Genomic DNA, 21073 nt, shown 5'->3' on the forward strand with positions numbered 1-21073 from the left:
TTTTAATAATGATAATTATTTGTAAAATTGTCATTAGAAAGAATTTGTAATAAAATGCCTTGTATTAAATTATCATTAAAAGGTTAAAAAATAGTTAGTGACACACACACACACACATATATATATATATATATCACTATAAAAAAAATGGAAGATCAGTAACAGAAAAAAATAAAATCAAGTGATAATTTTAATATTGTTATTAAATTATATATATATTTAGTGACAAGAATGTTCATTTTGTCACGATAATGAATTTTATGATTCGAATAATTGCTATTAATTATTAACGGAAAAAATATGCAAAAAGTTGTCATTAAATACAATTAGTGACATATGTATACTAACGACTTAGTGATAACAAATGACAATTATCACTATATTGTGTTGCCACTAAGATGTTACCATTGATTTATCATTAATTATATTTAGTGACAACTTTATAAATAATTTTTGTCACTAATAATTATATAATGACAAAATTAAAATTGCTATCACTTAATATATATTTTTAGTGATAATTTTAAAATTATCACTTGAAATTTGTCGCTAATATATTATTTTCTTGTAGGGTACAATGACAATCTATTGATAATAATTATTTATTCCCATTATGTATGGTTTGTAACTAAGTTGTCACTATAAATGTCTCACTAATAATCTATAGTAAGAATTTTGTACACAGTGTTCCACTGACAATTATATAACGATAAAATTAATATTATTGTTATTTAATATATATATATTTAATATTTTGTCACTAATATTATATTAATTTTTTGGGTAGCTGAGTGTAGTTTGGTGGGGTCGTGTTGTAGTGTACAAGTGTAAGGAAATGATGAATCTCATGGAGAATGATGTAGTTCAAATGCATAATGAAGGTTCTCAAAAGAATTGTTTAGGTTAGTTGGCAGTGAGTAAAATGAGTGTGTAATAGAGAAGATAACACTATGTTTGGTTTTATGTTTTTGTATTTTTCGGAATAAGATAAATCACGCTCAATGTTTGTTTTTGTGTTTTTACATCTTATTGGTGTATTTTGTTTTTCAACTTTCTATATATAATATAAAAGAGACATGATTTAACAATAAATAGTTATTTTTGTCTCCAAAAATACAATATCTCTATATATATTTATATTTAAAAATATATATAAAAGAGATATGATTTGATAATAGACAGTAATTTTTGTCTCCCAAATTCCAACTTTAAACCTATAGCACTTATTTTAAAATATTTTAAATTATCTTAAAACACAAATCCAACATACCATCTATTTTCAACACACACTTATTTATCTCTATTTTTCTCTCTTTATCTCTAAAATATAAAACAAAACACTCAAAACACAAATCTAAACATTATATAAGTATTCTTGGCAAATGTGTCAGTAAAAAAGAGGAGCAACAAAAATAAATAAACATTTGAAGTAAGCTTGAGGTTGAAGAGAAGAACCTCTCCAATCCATGATGAGAATTTTTGCAAGGAAAGTAAAGTTAGCTTATGGTGCCCGGACCTAATTGACTAATTCAGCTAAATCTAAATCAATTTTATGACAAATACAATACATTTGTTATGTGATTGGTGTACAGTTTAAGGAAAGTGACCAATCACAAAGCAAGAGTATCACACGTGCTCTATGATTGGATTGGTTCCCGCGAACTAGATTTGGACAAAAAATTTTCATATGTATAATTACATCAAATGTCACAGAAAAACTGTATAATTATCCCTTTGATTTATTTTATTTTTTGGTACTGATATAAGATACAAAAGTAAATATATTACAAAAAGTTATAAACACACAAACTTATATCTACCTTCCTCTCTTTATCTTTTAAAAATAAAAACGAACAAAGCAATATGTGATGTAATAATATAACCGGAAACTGCAGTGGGTAGACTATCTTTTAATATCATGCATTTGCTAACTTGGGTAGGTAAAAGGGTAGTCCATTTAATCTTTAATGGGGGGTGGGGGTACAGCATCCATATATTTTAAGTTAATGAATTAAGATCTCGGGAAACAAATTAATTAAAAGAATTAAAAAATCTAAAAAAAATAATTAAAAAATTTAGCAATTATTTTGGGAGAAGGGAGTAGCATCAATGAGTCTGATGACTATGTATATGCTGTCATTCATGTAGGGGGAAATATGTGTCTTTGATGGTATATAAAGTGGGAAACTTGATGCTTTCTTTGCTGTTTGTGCAAGTACCCAGATGGTGAATTTGCTCTTTTCTTGGAGAACTTAAGCAAGCATATGATGCTGTTGACAGCAATAATGAGCCTAGTGTAGATGTACTGCCCCTGAAACTCTGCTGAGATTCTGTTTGTTATATTTCAAAGTGGAATTCGGTGCTTTCTGCTCAATTTTTGGCTGCACACATTGAGAATATCACAAAAGTGTCCTTGCAGTTTTGGCTTTCTGGGATTCTTGTGGGGCTCTTCCGTGCTGGTTTAAATCTGAGGTCTAGCAGCTGGGACTTACATTTATCACAAAATAGGTTTATTTAGAGATCGGATTTTGATTAGTTTGAAGATAAGAATTCTGAAGATTAGTTCATTCTTTGCTATTGCGAAAGAGAAAAAAAGGGAATCTGCTTTCTTTTCTGTAGCCCATGAGCTGTTACTTAGCCATTGCTTTTTCACTTCTCCATTGTCTACTTTAAGTTCTGAAAGGTTTTTACTTTCTTGTATTGAGGGAAATACTTTTTCCCACATTAGAGTAGGTTTGATCCTAGGGTTCTTGGAAGAGGGGTGAAGTAGCTGGTGATGTGCAGATATTATGCCTGGTGCATTGGATTTTTACCTTTTCCTTTGTGTCTATAGAGGGGATGCTGGAGTGAGGGGTTTTCTTTTCCCTTCTTTAACTTTCTTCTCAGTGCTATAAAGCTGCCAGGTTTATTTGTGCCTTGTTGAGTTCTGCAAGAAATTACCAGCTATTTTTGGTCAAAACCCTCTTTTGCCTTTGGTTAACATATTTTGTTCTGTTAAAAAATTCTCCAGTTTGAGGTGTTCCAAATTCCGGGCTTTGCTTGATTTTCTGTTTTAATAATGGGTTCTGAGGAAAATGAGGAAAGGGTGTTCCAGCAGAGAGGGGTAAGCAGTATTCTGAACTGCCCTTCTTCAGGGATGGGTACAAATTCAACATCTGACAAGGTTTCAGAAATGGCAATATGCTCACAATCCATGTTCAGGTCTCCAAACGGGTTAGACCCTTATGGTTCTGATTGGGATCCAATTGTTTCTCTAAGTGGGAATTTGGGGAATTCTACCATGGTTGCTCAAAATCATGAGTTTGCTAATTCACATTGCTCAGTTTTGCTAGAGAATAAGACAACAGGAAGCTCTTCCCATTTGGTTCAGTTTCCATCTGATTCAGGGCTTGTTGATCTGGTGCCAAAGATTCCAAGTTTTAGAAGTGGAAGCTTATCAGAAATGCTCAGTTCATTTGGCCAGATTGCTGAATCAGGCACTCACTCAAATTTTGCCCTCAAGAATGGGGTTGGCTTGAGGAGGGCGTCAACAAACATAGCAGATTCTCAGGATAAGTTCCAAAATTCAGAAGATAGGATATTAGGAGCTTCACCTTATGGAAAGAGGAAAAGGAAAGAACCAACAGAAGCTTCAGCACAGGTAACTCACCAAAAGTTCAGTTTTTCTTGTATGTCTGTGGTTCTGTTGTTCACCAGTTGTCAATTGTTGTTATTTCATTAATTTAGAATGCTGAAGAAGAACAGCAGAAGGATCCATCAGAGGACACATCTGTATTTCCTAAAGCAGATGATGGAAAGAAACAAAAATCTGAACAAAATATTGCTCTAAACTCTCGCAGTAGGCTAGCAGTTAAACAAGCTAAGGATAACTCCAGTGGTGCAGAACCTTCTAAAGACAATTACATTCATGTGAGAGCCAAAAGGGGTCAGGCAACAAACAGTCACAGCCTTGCGGAAAGGGTAACTTTTTAGTTCTGGACCAAGATTTTGTGGGCGAAAACTCTGCTTGCGCTTATGGAAATAAGCTGTAAAAGTTCTTTGATTACAGGTGAGAAGAGAGAGGATTAGTGAGAGGATGAGATTGCTACAAGAACTGGTTCCTGGATGCAATAAGGTCACCTGTGTTTTCAGTTTAACTTTCAGTTTTTCATTTGAGTCGATATATAAATTCTAAATATTTTGGCAATTTTGATTTTGAAGATTACTGGGAAAGCTATGATGCTTGATGAGATTATAAACTATGTGCAATCACTCCAACAGCAGGTTGAGGTACGTGCATCGTGACAAATTAGCTTAGAAGATGTGTTTTGTCTATGTTCGGAAGTATAATTAAACTAATTCCTGTAAATATGATACTTTGGCTGAAAATTCTTCCATGACCCAGAGTTGTGCTTTAGTAAAATGAGATGATAACCTAGCTACATATTTTAGAAGATTGACTGTAGCAGAAACAAAAATGGGATTCAGCTTCTAAGTGCCACTCAATCAATATCTTCTCCCAACCGACCCCAAGCAGAATTATATGTTTAACCTGAAAAGGATGGTTCTGTATGTGTTTCTTTACCGATACCATGAATTAACAGGCTGATGACTGTAGTTGTTGCTTTTTAGCTTAGCGCAAATCAATCCATGTATGGTTCAGAATGATCTTTACTCAGGAACTGAAATATACTAGAGTTCTAATCTATGCACAACAGAAAGCAACAGAACGAAGTAGCTTGTAATATAAAATATGGATATATCTTGTCCCACATTGCAAGAATAAAGAAATCTAGAATGCTCTACAACAAGATAAATCTGATTACGTTTAAAAGTAGGAGTCGGAGGGAATATTGGAGGAAATTTAAAATCTATATATATATATATATATTCAAATTTTATTTTATTTTATTTATTTTTGAATATTAAAGAGATTTGACAGTAGCATTCTGAAAAGTTATGTAGCATTTTCAAATTAATTGTTGCATGATGAAACATTCATTACAACATTAGAAAACAATCTTTAGTTCAAAGATTGCAATGCTTCGGGCAATGGTGCAAAATTCCTATAATATTCAATGTCAAAATGACAGAATTTAAGAGAAAATTAAATTTTAGTTTCTGCATTCACATAACTTAAGTTTTCTCTCTATTAGTGTTCGAATTTATTATTCGCAAACTTCTTGAGGCTTATTTTATCTTAGAAGTGAATTGTGGTATATAGCGGTTAGCAAATTTCATAGAGGGGCCAATTATTACTTTAATGAAAGTGATGTCCATGCACGCACGCCTCAAGTCTATTTAATTTGGTCGTTTCTGTTATTAATCTCCACCAACAAGAAGTCCCTAATACTTCATTCCCCCTTTCTCTGTTACCTAACCACTGTTCACATAGTATACTGTTTAATCTTATTGAGTTTTACCGTTGTCTTCCTTAACCAGTACCTACAAATGACTATGTATTAACTGTATTCATTGCTGGAGATAGAATTTTCTTAGACAAACATTAATCTTGACAAAATCTAAATTGGCCTCTCTTAAAAGATTTTTAGACGCTAGCTCTCCTTGCAGCACTTGGTGCTTCCTCAGAGAGCAAAAAGGCTCCCTCTTTCTATACTTGTACACTGTTTAGAGATCTTCAGAAGTTACAATATGCTGCAGCTCATTACGTGACAGTAATTTGCTAAAGAAACCTTCACTTTCGGTTGCAGTTCTTGTCAATGAAGCTTGCAACAGTAAATCCAGAGCTGAACGTGGATATAGACAGGATTTTGTCTGAAGATGTGAGAAAGATTGATTCACTATGCACAAACTTCTTGGACTTAATGGCTTTAATAACCAAATTAATATTCATCTTCTGTTAGATTCTCCAATTGCGTGGTAGCAATGCAACCGGACTTGGAATTGCCCCAGGACTGAGTTTGTCCCATTCTCTCCCTGCATATACCCAAGGAACCTTCAATGGAGGCCCAGGCCCAACTCCACCATTTCACCCCATACCCCAGGTAACACAACGATCTCTCAATTTGTTGGTACTACTTTAGTAGCACAAGGCATAGATAAAATGCATGGTTCTTGCTGCAGCATTTATGGAACAATGAGCTCCAAGGAATTCTCCAAATGGGATTTGATCCTGATTCCTCTATTAGCCGTTTGGGGCCAAACGGTAAACGCCTTGAGTACAGCTGACCACATTTCTGATACCGTCTAATTTTCACTTCTTTACCCAATTCTCATAATGGTCATGTTTCCAGGCCCCTCGAAGATGGAGCTATAGAGTCTGTACACGGAAAATTAGAGGTCCCTGCTTTTCTAACGAAATGTTCGAGCATTTGTCAGGTGAAGATTTGTTCAAAAGCAAACACTATGAATACGTTCTCAACTTCTCTTCTTTTTCCATGTGGGTTGTATAGGTTCCGAGTCCCCGACTTTTTGTTCTTCGAATTTTAGCAGAAGAAAATGACTGTTTAGATTCACAAAACCATGTAGATTGAGAGTGGGAGTAGTGCATTGCTGAAGATGATTGATTTTGTTGGTGTATATTAGAGCACACTTGTCTCTAGCTACACCAGTTTACATGAGAAAACTGGTGGAGAAAGATGTCGTGTAAAGTGCATTTAGTTCAAATATTAATACTATGATTACAGCCACACCTTATGCCATTGGAAACATAATTGTCCACAACATTTTATGGTTTATCTGCTTTTTATAAGACTTAAATGAGTAGATCAGGCAAACGTGACTGCATTTATTGATGAGGTAATTGCAATCCTTTGAAAAATCCATAGACCCCTTGTGAAACTCTTGTAATTCACGCCCAAGTAATGAAGTTAATTTTCCTGTTGTAGTTAAAAATTTCTTTGATAAGGGGGATCTATGGATTTTCGAGAGGCCCCTTGAGGTACCAAATGCCCCGGGACCCCTAATCGAAAGTCCGTTAAAGATCAACCTCCGACGACATTGTCCCTAGAGAATTTTGCCCTCCCTAAATGAAGTTGACAGAGATTCAACTTCGGGATTCGAGCAAAATCATCCCTTGAGGCAACACCCAGTCAAAATATGTTACATAACAAAAGGCAAACTCATCCCAAAAAGATACAACACGAGTAACATAAAAGCCGATTAAGTAAAATAGTACAATCGCGGGTTAGAATTGCCTACTTACAAAAGCGCCCCATCTGAGGCGAAGCGATCACCCTAAATAATATGCGTTGATAACATACAGGGAGTCAAGCTCATACTAAACAAAATAATCCGATTACATGCCGAGATTAAATTCTAAGTAACAAAAGAAAAACTACGAAGCTTTTAAACTTGGGGGGCTCAACCGTCGACAACTTCCACGACCTCCTCTTCACCTTCCGACACCTTAGGATCAAGGAGTCCAATGTCCACTTCAACAATCCGGTCCTTCTCGCGAAGGGTCCGACGAAGGACACGACGGCACCTTCTAATTGCATCATCGTAAATAGGGAGTTGCCCTGCCAATTAAGATCGTATCGAATTCCTCTAATTCCTGGAACCTTGAGACCGCCTCCTCTTGAGTCTTAGCAATAAAAGCAACACCAGAGGCAGAGGCCAAAAATTTCCTTCCAGTAGATATCTTTCGCTCAAATCGACGCTCCTAAAAGGCAATATTTTTGAAAGCTTCGTCCCTCTCCTCCTTAAGTTGGGAAAAGTCGCCCTCCCGTTGCTCCAAAGCAGCCTCCAAACGCCTCATTTCCGCTCGTCGATTTTTGGCCGCCGTTGTCACAACTAGAGCCTACAAAAATAAAATAAATTACTCAAAACCAACAGAATCAAACGAAGTGGATAGGTAAAAACACAACACAACCTCGAGCCATGTTCTGAACCAGTAACTCTCACGGAGCCTCGAGTGCGGCTCCAGTAGGACGAAGCACCTCCCGCGTGGCTCGCCCTCACAGCACAAGCATCGCCCTCCGCCAAGGAAATGACGCCTCTTTACCTCTTTAGGGGAGGAGAAGGACCAACCAGTGGAGTTGGAAGAGAACCGGAATGGCCGCTCCCAGTGGAGACCCCATGGGGCGCAATAGAAATGGAGCTCCCCACTTGTGGCGGTGCCGAATCTTGGTCGCGTTTCTTCTGCTTTTTAATCATTGCCTTCCGGGCACGTACAGTGTCGATCTCAAGCTTCTTACCTGAAGCAAAATCCATTTAGCACAAGGAAACCCAAATCAAGTTCATGCACAAAAAGAAATGCAAAAGATATAGCGGAATAATTAAAACACCGTATAACAATTACAAGGGAATACCAGAAGGAAAATAATAAGCAATGTCCATCATTCAACTAAACAGCCCCGCCACCATAAACCCCTGACGCAATTTTTCGAACTCCTTACGGTGAGTAATCTTGATATACGAGCTACTCCACTCCGAGACCAACCCCAACCATCACCTCTAATGTAAATTTTTTTTTTCTTCCAAGGACCCTTGGAGGAAACAAACCCGTCTAAAAACCTACAAGCCTTCTATATATTGAGTAAAAATACCGCCCGTCGTCAGAAGAAGCAGACACTTCCGCCACGCGGCTGACAATCCATAAAGCGTGAAAGTTCTCTAGAGTTAATGGAAGCCCAACTCTAAAAGACGATGTCGCCAATCCTCAAAACACATAAACGAATTTGGCGTAAGTTGGCTGACACAAATACCATAACTTCGAATTACCTGGACAAGTAAGGGATGAGGAGGAATAGAAAATTCGCTATCGAAATAAGTAGCATAAATAGTGAAACACCTAGCTGGAGGATCCTAATTCTCCGACCCCGAGAGGGAAGAATAAACTTGTGTGCGGAAGGTACCCTAAAAGTTACGCAAATGACGGCAATCTGATCTCTAGTCAAAACACTATCACAAGTACCGATATCCACCGTGTGGCAACGTTGAATGTGACAACGAGGAATGCCTTGCGCCTCCCATCAACTCCCAACGCCACGACTACACTCGGCCGGGCAGACACCTCGGTGACTTCGGCCTCCTCACTGTCACTTTCAACCTCTTCCCCCTCACTTTCAATCTCCTCTTCCTCACTCACGACCTCATCGTCACTCTCACATCGCTCAGTGTAAGCCTCCCCATCCTCACCGTCAGATGCTATTTCATCAAATTATTCGCTACGTCTAGACCCCGTCGAGTTCAACTCAAAGTCAGACAAATCCTCTAAATTCTCACCTGAGTCAAAAGAAGGACGCTTAGGCAAACTCATAATCACGGCAATATGATCGGGTGAATAACCTTCTAGATATGGAGGAAGGTCACCCCATACGTCAAAAACTTGTGGTAGGTGGAAAAAAGCTCGTAACTTCCCCTCTATCGAGCCCTGGTACTGAACCACCCAAGGCGCGACCGCGAGTTGGGAGGGGGACCTCAAACCCCCCAACCCGAGGCCCCGCCTCAGGCCGGAGGAGCCGAGCCCTCCAGCTCGAGACCTTAGGCTGGGGGAGGGGCCTTGCCCACCCCTCGCTTGAGGCACTGTCTCGAGCTGGAGAGGGCGCCCCTGCCCCCAGCTCGAGGCGCTGCCCCCCCTTCCATTGGGTATGTCGTCGTCTGTCGACCATTTTCACAATCACCTTCCCCACTCCACATTTGAATCAAAGAAGCAAAATACAAAGTGAGAACACCAGATGAAGAAGAAACAAAATTTAACTAAGGAAGAGAGTCACCTTTGCTAGCCATTATGGAGAAATGAGTTTGGGAGTTAGAAATGCAAATGATTGGAGAAAAATATAAGTGAGTAGGTGGAAGATAATTAATAGCTCCCACCCACCCACTCCCATTTATTAGGCTTAGTAAATTTTCTTGATTGTTTACTCTCGCACAAAATATTACACCGGCAAGTGCATATTCCATCCGAAAGTAGGGGGCTGTATGATGTATATTGGTAAAAAATATTAACCTGCAAGGGTAAAAAAATAATTTAACATATATCATAGGAGTGATGAATTGAGACCAAAGGTTCTTGAAAATCTGTAAGGCAGGTCTGTGGTCTTTGATAGATTCTCATGTTGAAGATGTATAAAATCTGTCATCTTTGGAATTTTTCGAGAAAAGTTGGTCTTGCTCATTCTAGAGAATAGGAGTGGCTATGATGAAATTGATAATGTGTGTAGGAAACATTCTCTTCAGTTCTTCCATAATCCATCGGCCCTCAACCCAGTACAAGTTGACAGGAACATAAGCAGAATCTTCCTCAAAGATTTTGAAGAGAATCTTCTTGCATCCAGCAATCATTCCAGAATGAAACCTCTCCTGTTCCAAGATTCCAAAACATATTGCCTTGTATAGTTTGTCTCACCTTGCACAACCTTCTCCAGGTAGGGGAATCATTTTTGGAGACTTTGGCTGAAAGGGGGCATTAGCCTTGCAATATTTGTTCTTTGTAAATAGGGCCAAAAGAGAGTTATTAAGTCTGAGCCTCCACCAGAGTTCGTAAAGCTTCCACCATGTCTCTCAAATTTCTAGTTCCAAGAACCCCTTCTTCAGTAGGATAGCAGACATTGATCCATCTTGTCCAGTGGATTTTTCTATATGAGTTATTATACCCTAGAAGTATCTAGCAAACAACTGTTAAGTATTTATATAATCGCCACAGGGGGGCTCAGCACTTGCATTAGATAGATAGGCATGGATGAAAGAACGCTCTTGCTAAGTTGGAGTCTGCCTCCATAGGCAGAGATGGACATGCTCCCAACCTGAAGTTTTCTTTCTAACTTTGTCAATAAAATTAGCATAAAGAACTTTCTTTTTCTACCTTTATAAGATGGGGTTTCATGGTAGGTAATAGGAGATCCTTTTTGACAAAGCCTGCAATAATTTTGATCCTCTGAGAAATAAGATTGGCCTATTTGCTAGGAATGAAATCACTCTTTGGAGTGATTTATCTCTAGACCAGAAGTTACCTCATTTCGCTCCAGGAATTCAGCTAGCTTTTTAAGACTATCCTCATCCGAGTTTGTGAAAATGATAATATTATCTGCGTAGGAGAGGTGACTAACAGGAACTCTATAATGTGCTGATAATACATTGAAGGGTTAGTTCTAAACAATATGTCCAAACCTCTAGATAGAGCTTCAACAATAAGGATGAAAAGGACTGGGGATAAAGGATGACCTTATCTAAGTCCTTGTGTAGACTTAAAGAAGCCATCAGTTTCTCCATTCATCAAAATAGTGAACCAATAGTTTTCAATTGCAGTTTTAATAAGATGAAATAAATCTAAGAGGAAACCCCATTGCATGAAGAACGTAGTATAAAAATTTCCAGCAAGTTCTGCAATATGTTTTAGCCGTATCCAATTTAAGAACAACATTACCTTTGTTGGTTTTTTTGGTCAAGTGAATGTATCATCTCTTGTGCCAACAGAATATTATCTCCTATAAATCCTCCTGGCACAAAACCACTTTGAGCGGGAGAGACCAGCATGAGGAAAACACCTACAAGTTTCTTGTAGAGTAACTCAGACAAAATGTTGTCAGTAACATTGCATAAGGAAATGGGTCTAAAATTACTCCAGGTTTGAGGGGATTCAGTTTTAGGAATGAGTGAGATAGTGGTAGTAGTGAAGCTTCTGGGACGACTTCTTTAATATTCGGAGAAATGAAATCCAAACAAGCTTGGTAAAAGGTGGAGAAAATCCATCTGGTCCTCCTACACTATCTTTGCAAATGTGGAAGACCACTTCTTTGATATCTTCTAAAGTAGGAGTCTTACAGAGCTAGCTATCTCTGTCACGTTTTTAACAGGGGACGAATTATGTTCTTGAAACTCACCATCCTCACTACATGCTTTGACTGCACTAGACAAAGCTCATGATGACCATGTTTGGGATACGATCACCTTTTAGATAAATCCAAGATAAAGTCATCGCATGCACATGACTGACGTGATTTCTCAAGTCTGAGGACTACTCCCGTACTATCAGAGCAGAGAATTAGAGCCATACCAACAAAGCCTCCAAGGCTTCCATATAACGATCCCCGCGAATCAGCTCAGTCAATTTGACACCTAGCTAATCGACCCATTAGGATCACATAGACGTCCCACATCTGTCACCGATAAAACATGACACTCATCAAATGAATGTGACTCTTAATGCAAGTAAGTCCTTATAGGACACTCAATGCCCATTCTCGAGGTCTTCAACTTGGAACATTTCAGACCTAACCCTAGGCAGTTGGTTTCATGACCGCCATCAAATGCGTAATCTAACTATTGCATGTTTGTGGGCTTTGTTGTGATGTTTGAAAGAAATGCAAATATAAATGTAATGAGCACAATAAATGAAATGCCAATAGTGAATACTCATTTTATTCACCGAATAATGTTACATAGAATCGAGTTATTGTTAGAATAGATTACAAGTATGCCAATCCAATTAGCTTTCAGGTCATCTATTCTAACAATTTCCCACTTGACCTCAAACCCATCTTATCCAGATGCCGAGTATAGGCAATTTGTGACATCGACTTGGTAAGCGGATCCATTGTGTTTTTTGTTACACTATCGCGGTCCATCTTGACCTCACCTCTACTCACCATCTCTCTAAGAAGATGGTATCGTCTAAGAATATGTTTGGAACGGTGATGAAATCTCAGTTCCTTTGCTTGTCCTATCGCTCCATTACAAGTATTCCAGTCTAATTGGCTTTTAGGTCACATATTCTAACATTTAGAGCATGTGAAAATCGAATTATTTACTCATGACTCAAGATTAAATTAATTGAATTAGTTTAATTAGACTTAGCTTAATTAATAAATCAGATTTATTAATTAGAGATGTTTGGGCTTATATTTTTAATTGGATTAAATGACATTTGGCTTAACTTAGTTTGAATTTTATTAAATTGGATTTAATTAAATTCATTGGGCCTTGGGTTTTATTTTAATTTAAATAAAATTCGATCTACTAAAGCTCCATTAGCTATAGGGTTGATTTTCATTGTTGGAAACTAGAGATGACCGAGTTGCAATTATTTAGAAAGTGGAACTTGACTATATATGGTATTTCTTTTATGTGGTATGATTGGATTATACCATGTAAAGAGTGGCTTGCCTTAATATTGAATGGAATGTATCTTGACACATTTTCAATCTCCTATACAAAGCATATATATGTGAGCATGTACACCGTATCACACATAGAATAAAACATAACACTATCCTAATAATTCTCTAGCTCTTTTCGATTTGGTATCAAGTGAAGAGTTGTAGAGAATTGTGACAAAGAGAACACAATAATTTATAATGTAATTCTCTTTTATCACCTTCATCGCAATTGATTTTTTATTTTCTCTAGCAAGGAGACCAAGATCATTCTCCTCTTGGTGTGGTGTATATCATTTTTACAAGACTTCTCCTTCAGAGTTTAAGATGAACGGGTCGGATAGGCTTCGCCAGTAGAAACACAAACGAAAGAGGTAATTTTCATTTACATAATGCAACCTCTTTCATTTGTAATCTATAACCTAAGATGCATGGATTTCTTATTTTCTATTTTAATCCTCATATTTCATCGAACGCTCGGGAACCACCAACCTACACCTTTGGTCGTAGGACGAAATTTTAATTATGCCTACTTTCTTGTTTTTAATTTCATTCCTGCACTTCCACCGCGCGTTCCCAGATCGTTGCACTCCCTTCAACTTTTGACTTCAAAAAAGCACTTTTGGGTGTTTGAAATGCTAATTTCTTTTTTTAAACTGCTATGAAAAGCATTTTTAAGCCAAAAACTCGAATCACCTTGGGAAGTGCTTCGAGCTGCTTTGTCTTTTTTATAAATAAATTCAACTTCATTTGTACTAATTTCTTACCTTCATTATAGTAGTCTTAACAACCTCACATTTTATTTCTAAAATTGCATATCTAAAGTTGATATGGGAGTTTTCAGATAATCTGAATATTTAACAATAATAAATTTTATATTTTCACAAATTTAGAATTTTTATATTTTATTTGCTATATTATCTAATTATAATATTCCTATATCATGAAAAAAAATATGAATTAACTTTCTATTATTAATTAATAAAATGATATATATATTTTTTTTTATAATTATGCAAGTTTAGTTGTTGTGTATGAATGACGATCATATTATTTAGCGAAAGCATTATTAAATTAAACATTCAATTTTTAATTAATATTTTAAAAAATTTAAATATGAAATAAACTAATAAAAATAAAGTTTATTATATTTTATAAAAAATAATTATTATTAACAAAAAACAAGTGTAAATATAAGTAAAATTAGTATCTTTTAAACACATGGGGACAAAATAGTTATCCAACCAATTAAGCTTATTTTAAAAGTGATCTTTTCACAAATACTATCCATTTTAGTTTTTGTCTACTTTTAGTTTTTTATGAACACTACCCACTTTTTATTTTACTATAACTTCTAATATTTTCTACAAAACCACTTCTCTAAAAGCACATTTTTGCTAGTACTGACTGAGTATCTTGAGAATTTTACAGGGGAAAAGTATTATTTTAGTCTGCTAAGTATGCCTAATTTTAATTTTAGTCCGATAACTAAGTCCATTTTTGTTTAGGTCCAGTAACTTACGAAATTACTTACTTTTAGTCATCTGGCAGATTTTTGGACAATTTTACCCCTATGAGTTCATATGGACTAAAACTGCCTTCAAGAGTTGCGTAGGAGTAAAATTGTCCGAAAATCTGTCAGAGGACTACAAGTAAGCAATTTCATAAGTTACTGGACTTAAACAAAGATGGACATAGTTATCGGACTAAAATTAAAATTAGGCATACTTAGCGAACTAAAATAATACTTTTCCCATTTTACAACAAGTGAGTTTTTTATTTCTAGCAAATGCTAGCTCTTCTGCTAGTTAAAGCATGTGTCTGTACCAATACTTGGTATAATATCATTAGGAATTCTTACTGCCCCATCAGCTGGAGTACCTCAGTTGGTTAGAGTGTGTGGCTGTTAACCACAAGGTCGGAGGTTTAAGCCCTCCTTCTAGCGATTCAATGTTATTTTTAGTTCTATTAGTTTAAAACTTCATTCCTCCAAAATCACATCATAATAATTTATTTACATTATTAGCTATTATGGACATATTATTTACATCGATAATCACTTTATATCCACTTAAGTTTTAAACTTTTTGTCATTTATCTTTCCTGATCATGATCATTAATTGTATCATGATATGGTTCATTTCCGTATATCAATAAGATGGTACCTTCGGTTTTAATATTAGAGCCTACAAATAGGTCATCTCATTTTTCCAGTTGAAACACAAATGAAAGAGGTAATTTTCATTTACATAATACGGTCTCTTTCATGCATTTATCTAAAGTTTAATATGCATAAGGGGTGGGTGAAGAAGTCGGGTTAATTGGATACAAATAATTAGGGTCGGTTTTTCGGTTTTTTACGGGTTGGGATTAACCCGTAACCGACTATTCCTAATCGGGTTCCAGTTTGACATATCGACCTGAACAACCTGATCGGGAGAAAGGCAAAACGGGGGAGGGTTCAAAATGTGTTTACACTTTACACCAACACCACGTTCTTCCATCATCATCTTTCTCTTCTTCCCCAAAAATCTTCTTCCTCCAACCATTGCCGCCGGCGCCAAGGACCTATTCTCGATTGCTGCTGCCGCCGACGCCAAGGACCTATTCTCGGTTGCTGCTGCCGCCGACGACCAGAAGTCGCTGCCACTGACCCACCATCGACGACTTCTCCTTCTTCGCCGATAGTCCGCCCTCACTATTTTGCCAGGTAATTTTTCAATGATGGAGTAATCATGTAATGGTGATGCATTTTTTGTGAATTAGATTTTCGGTTAGCTGTTGGTTTGTTTTGCATTTTGATTTTGAAGGTAAGTTTCTATGCATGTTAAGTGTTTGTTGAAATGCCAAATTGAACTTTCTATCTTAAGGGACTCTATGTTTGTAATCCTCACCACTTTTGTTCACTTGTTCTTGGGGAATCAATTCTTAGCATCACCAAATGAACATTGATGGATTGTTTGGTGAGAGCCCTTTCTTCGCCGTTCTTTGTCTAGAAACAATATTCAACTTCTGAATGACTGATCAATAATATTAAGATAATTTTTAACAGCAACAAAAAGATCCAGGTTTTGAGGTAAAAGTAATTCTAAGATTAACAGACTTATAGAAAGAGAGATCATTTGGATTTTAGCCATAGATAGATTTTATCATGAAAGTAGTTAAATGTAAACTTGCTGAAGGTAAGGACAAATACTTTACCTCAAACTCTACATAAGCAACAGAAGGTTTGTAGCCTAAAAATTAACCAGATACACCGCTATCACAAAAGGCCAAAGCTTCTTGAATATGATTGATGTGCGCCTAATTTTATTTTATATTAATGTTACTGAAATGATTTACAAGGCCTCTGATAATTTATGAATGTGATTGAACTCTTTTTTTTGGGTATTTATGTAAAACTTTGAGTATTTGTGCTCATGAGTTACATTTTAGCTACATGGGTTTACTCTAGTGAATAACTTTCATTTTGAAAAATTGACCCCTCTATTTTCTGAAGCTGATACTACCTGAACTCGACTGTTGGGTACCCGAACACCGACGACAGCCCGACATGTTGGATACCCGGCCTGAAAAACCCGAACCCGATTGTAAGGGACTGTAAGGGAGTGCTCCATGTGAGATTTTTTTGATAAGGGAAAATCGATAGGGCGCCGCAAGCTCCTCCCTTTCAGAATCTACAAATGAAAGAGTGAGGCGGACTTGGTTAACGGACTTGACACCGAGTGGCTGGGGGTTATGATCGGCCAGAAAAAATTTTCTGAGATTAGAGGGATGTCTTAGAATAGGTGACCTGCAAACCAATTGGATTGACATTCTTGTAATTTATTCTGACAATAACTCGATTTTATGTAATATTGTTCAGTGAATAAAATGAGTATTCGCTATTGGCATTTCATTTGTTGTGCTCATTACAATTATGTTTGCATTTCTTTCAAACATCACAACAAAGTCCACTGACCACCTTGAACAACCTTGCAACAGTTGGACTGCGCATTGGATGGCGATCATGAAACCAACTATTTTGAGGTTGGGTCTGAAATATTCCAAGTCGAGGACTTCGATAACGGGCGCGGCCAATGTCTTTTATGGTGAAAAGTTGATGTAAGTAAGCCTTCACTTTCTGAATTTCATCAACATCGGCTCCCGCAAGAAGTATGTCATCGACATGCACAAGAAGTAAGATCAAACCATTAGCAGTGTGTAAGAAGAATAAACAGTGGTCATGTGCGCTCTGTTTAAAACCAAGTTGCTGCAGTTTAAGTGTTAATTCGACATTCCATTAGTGTGAGGCCTGCTTCAAGCCATACAAAGACAGTTCAAGTTTACAAACAACACCTGAATCCACCTTATATCCCGCAAGAGGTATCATGTAAATATCCTCTTCTAAGTACCCGTGAAGAAAGGCGTTATTAACGTCTAATTGTTCAAGTGCCCAACCACAAGCTGCAGCCAAAGTAAAAAACAGACGCACAATTACCGCTTTCGTCATGGGCGAAAAGCTCTCCGTATAGTCAATCCCCTCGATTTGATTGAAGCCTTTGGCGACGAGACGTGTCTTATACCTTTCAATACTACCATCAGCCTTCAATTTAACCTTGTATACCCACTTAGACCCTATGGGCCGTTTCCCAGCTGGTAAACTCGTTAATTTCCACGTCTAATTTTGCACCAGAGCCTGCAGTTCGGCATCCATCATTGCTCTCCACTCTGGATGTTTTACAGCCTCAGCGAAGGAATGAGGCTCATGTATAGTAGTTAATGAATCTACAAAATATTGTTACTGGGAGAGGTTGGCTGCAAAGAAGAGGAGGCATGGTGACATATGAAATCATCGAGCCACAGAGGTCTACGAAAGGCTCTAGTAAACCTGCGAAGAGGAATCAGAGTGTCTGAAGAAGTACCACCCTGTTGAGTTTCACTAGTTGTCGCCGGTGTTGTGTTAGGAGATGTAGGCAAAGCAGCTAGGCCTAGAGTGAGAAGCTCAGGATCCTTATCATTACTTCCAGCATTGACTGTGGGAAAAGGACAGTGAAGAGCATCTGCAGCTTGTTCTTGAGCAAAAGGAAAGCTCAATTCATGGGAGATGACATCTCTGGATTTAAATAGAGTGTGGTCCTCCAAATTGTATACTTTATACAGCTTCTGTGTTAGTGAGTAGCCAAGAAACACACATCTGTGAGCCCTCTTATCGAACTCGTTTTGTGTGGAGTGATATTTGTAGCGAAGCAGAGACAACCGAAAACAGTAGTACTTCAAAAGGAGTCCGTCAGTCCAGGATATGTGTAGGAGTTCTATTCATAATGTAGGTTGCAGCCAACGATTCTCCCTAAAAATGAAGGGGAAGAGCAGATTGAAACATCAGTGCTCTGGCAATGTTAAGCATTTGTCTATGTTTCCGCTCGATTCTCCCATTTTGTTGGGGAGTATAGACGCAAGACGTCTGATGTACAATCCCAATTTTTGACACAAAGTTTGGCAGTGTATGTTTAACAACTCTGACCCATTATCCGAATGAAACACTTTGACTTTGGCTCCAAATTGCACTTCAACCATCGCTGCAAAAGCCTGTAAGTTAGAGACGACTTGATCCTTGTGTTTGATAAGGTATGTCCACAAGGATCGATTGTAGTCATCAAGAACAATCAAGACATAATGGCATCCTGTCAAAGTAGGAGTCTTGTACGGACCCCAAACGTCCAAGTGTACCAATTCAAAGAGTGAAGTAATGCATGAGTCATTAGACTTAAAAGGTATTCTGGATTGCTTTGCTTTAGGACCAATCCCACACTTCGATTCCAATGAAATACTCGAAAGTTTACATTCGGGAATGTGCTTAATAGCAGCCATAGAGGCATGCCACAATTCATCATTACATCCACCGAAAGTAGTACAAGAAGTAGGAAAATTATTGTTCAAAACAGTTAAAGGCGCAGAAATAGAGATCCTTAGAGTGTACAATCTCTTGTCCAGAATTCCTTTGGCCAGCACCCTCTTAGTCACCTGGTCCTACAACATGCACCCAAATTGATTAAACGTACACATGCAGTGATTCTCATTGCAAAGTTGACTCACAGAAAGAAGATTGACAGAAAAGTTGGGGATGTAAAGCACTGACTCAAGCTTAATTTCGTCTATCAATTTCACCATCCCAATATAAGCAGCTGCCCTTTTTGATCCATCAGGAAGATGAATGAAATGTGTATGAATAGGGGCAGAATAAGAATCAAAATTTGACAGGTGTGCGCACATATGATTCGTAGCACTGGAATCAACTATCCAATCATTCACCCCTAATGCATTAGAAACAAATGTGTTACCCGCGAATTCCTCATCACAATGAGCGTAGTTTACAAAACTGGAAATAGGATCTGATGGTGTGTCTTTATTCCTTATGATTTTCATTATTTCTGCCATCATTCCAACCATATCTGTTTGTGAGTTAGTCTTAACTGGGGATGCATCTATTTTGTTCACCTCTTTAGAGTCAATGTTCCTTGCAACATTATAAGTTGCAGCATGCTGTTTCTTCTTCTCATTTAGTGCTTTATACCACTCCGGCGTGCCGTATATCTGGAAACAAGTCTCCTTTAAGCGACCTTATTTATGGCAATGACTACAAATCATACCTCGTTTATCCTTTTCCAGCAATGTTCTGCACCTTTGCATTTGTCTTTGTGAACCTCTATTATCCCTCAAGGACACCTGATATGCTGTGTTATTGACATTATCAGCAAGATGCGTCTGCACATTGCGTTGTTGTTCCACCGCAAATATCATGAAAAATGGTCTCTCCAAGTCCGGCAATGGATCCATCATGAGTAATTGACTTTTCTCTTTATCAAAGCTTTCATGGAGTCCCATGAGAAATTGCATAAGTTGTGTTGCAGTATACATCTCTCCAATCGCTTTGTTTATTCCACATGAGCACCCTCCACATGTATATTTAGGAGAGGGTGCTAGACAGAAAAGTTCATTCCATAATTTCTTTAGCTTCGTCATGTAATTTGTTAACGTCATGTCTCCTTGCGAAATCGAGGAGATCTCTCGCTGCAAGTGATAGATTGTTGGACCAGTGCTGCGTCCATATCTCGCTTCTATCTCTAGCCATAGCTCACGAGATGAGTTTACATACGTAAAGCCTTCTACGATTTCTTTCGAAATCGAATTCCAACTCCACGAAGTCACCATGAGGTCGACCCTTCTCAACTGTTCGAACAAAGCAGAACCCGATGCCGGTCGTGGAAACGTTCCATCGATGAATGCAAGCTTCGTCTTGCATCCAAGAGCTACATAGATAGCTCTACTCCACGTCAAGTAGTTAGTGCCATTCAGAGGCGATGAAGCGAGTACAAAACTCGAATTATCTGAGGGATGGAGATATCGAACTCCCCTCTCATACTGATCTGTTTCCACCGATGATGAATCTGCCATAACTTTGATTTGCAATTAATGTAAAATACAAAGATGTGTTTGCAACCGTTATGTATCAAGAGACCTTTTGTTGGCCTATTTCCCAAGAAGAAATCCATGTTTTTCTCATACCTGCCATCTCTTTAGTTTGGGACTTCAAGATGAAGGCTCTGATACTATGTAAAATTCACAAATTAATGAAATCATAAATTGGCACAATTGGTCGAACAAATTCACAAGCAGAGCCATGAGTTCCATTTCTGGTTTTTGTTCTGTTATAGTACAAAACGAAGAAGAAGAAATCTTTTTAAATAAACAATTCTATAGCTAAACTGCCTAACTAACCAGCAACCAACTAGGCAGCCTATGTGGACCAATAGCATTGCAAATAAATGACCTCAGCACTTACTGTACAAATGAACATAAAAACAAAGGAAAAAAACGTGGGCACGCCTTCATCGCATAAATGCGATATCTTCTATCCTTTATCCAGAAAACCAACACCAGAAGCAGCTTGAATGACAACACCAACAACACCTTGAATAACATCTTCAGTACTAGAGGCAACTTGTGAAGAACTAGAAGACAAAGGCTGAGTCTGAATGTCAACAAATTTTGAGTTG

General features: G+C 37.6%; 2 protein-coding genes across 2 annotated transcripts; one reads left to right on the top strand and one right to left on the bottom strand.

Moving 5' to 3' along the window:
* On the top strand, positions 2066 to 6629 carry LOC105155612 (transcription factor bHLH74). Its single transcript, XM_011071506.2, has 8 exons — positions 2066 to 3640; positions 3727 to 3960; positions 4049 to 4114; positions 4201 to 4269; positions 5691 to 5762; positions 5844 to 5984; positions 6064 to 6145; positions 6234 to 6629. The coding sequence occupies exons 1-8, from the start codon at positions 3059 to 3061 to the stop codon at positions 6254 to 6256; spliced, it is 1269 nt and encodes a 422-aa protein (XP_011069808.1). The 5' UTR covers positions 2066 to 3058; the 3' UTR covers positions 6257 to 6629.
* Positions 17320 to 20589, bottom strand: LOC105155865. Its single transcript, XM_020691936.1, has 6 exons — positions 20583 to 20589; positions 19743 to 20464; positions 19113 to 19610; positions 18541 to 19046; positions 17908 to 18132; positions 17320 to 17602 (listed from the first exon to the last, which is right to left on the bottom strand). The coding sequence occupies exons 1-6, from the start codon at positions 20587 to 20589 to the stop codon at positions 17320 to 17322; spliced, it is 2241 nt and encodes a 746-aa protein (XP_020547595.1).

This window comes from Sesamum indicum, linkage group LG2 (genome assembly GCF_000512975.1).
Source record: "Sesamum indicum cultivar Zhongzhi No. 13 linkage group LG2, S_indicum_v1.0, whole genome shotgun sequence".
Classification (NCBI taxonomy): Eukaryota; Viridiplantae; Streptophyta; class Magnoliopsida; order Lamiales; family Pedaliaceae; genus Sesamum; species Sesamum indicum.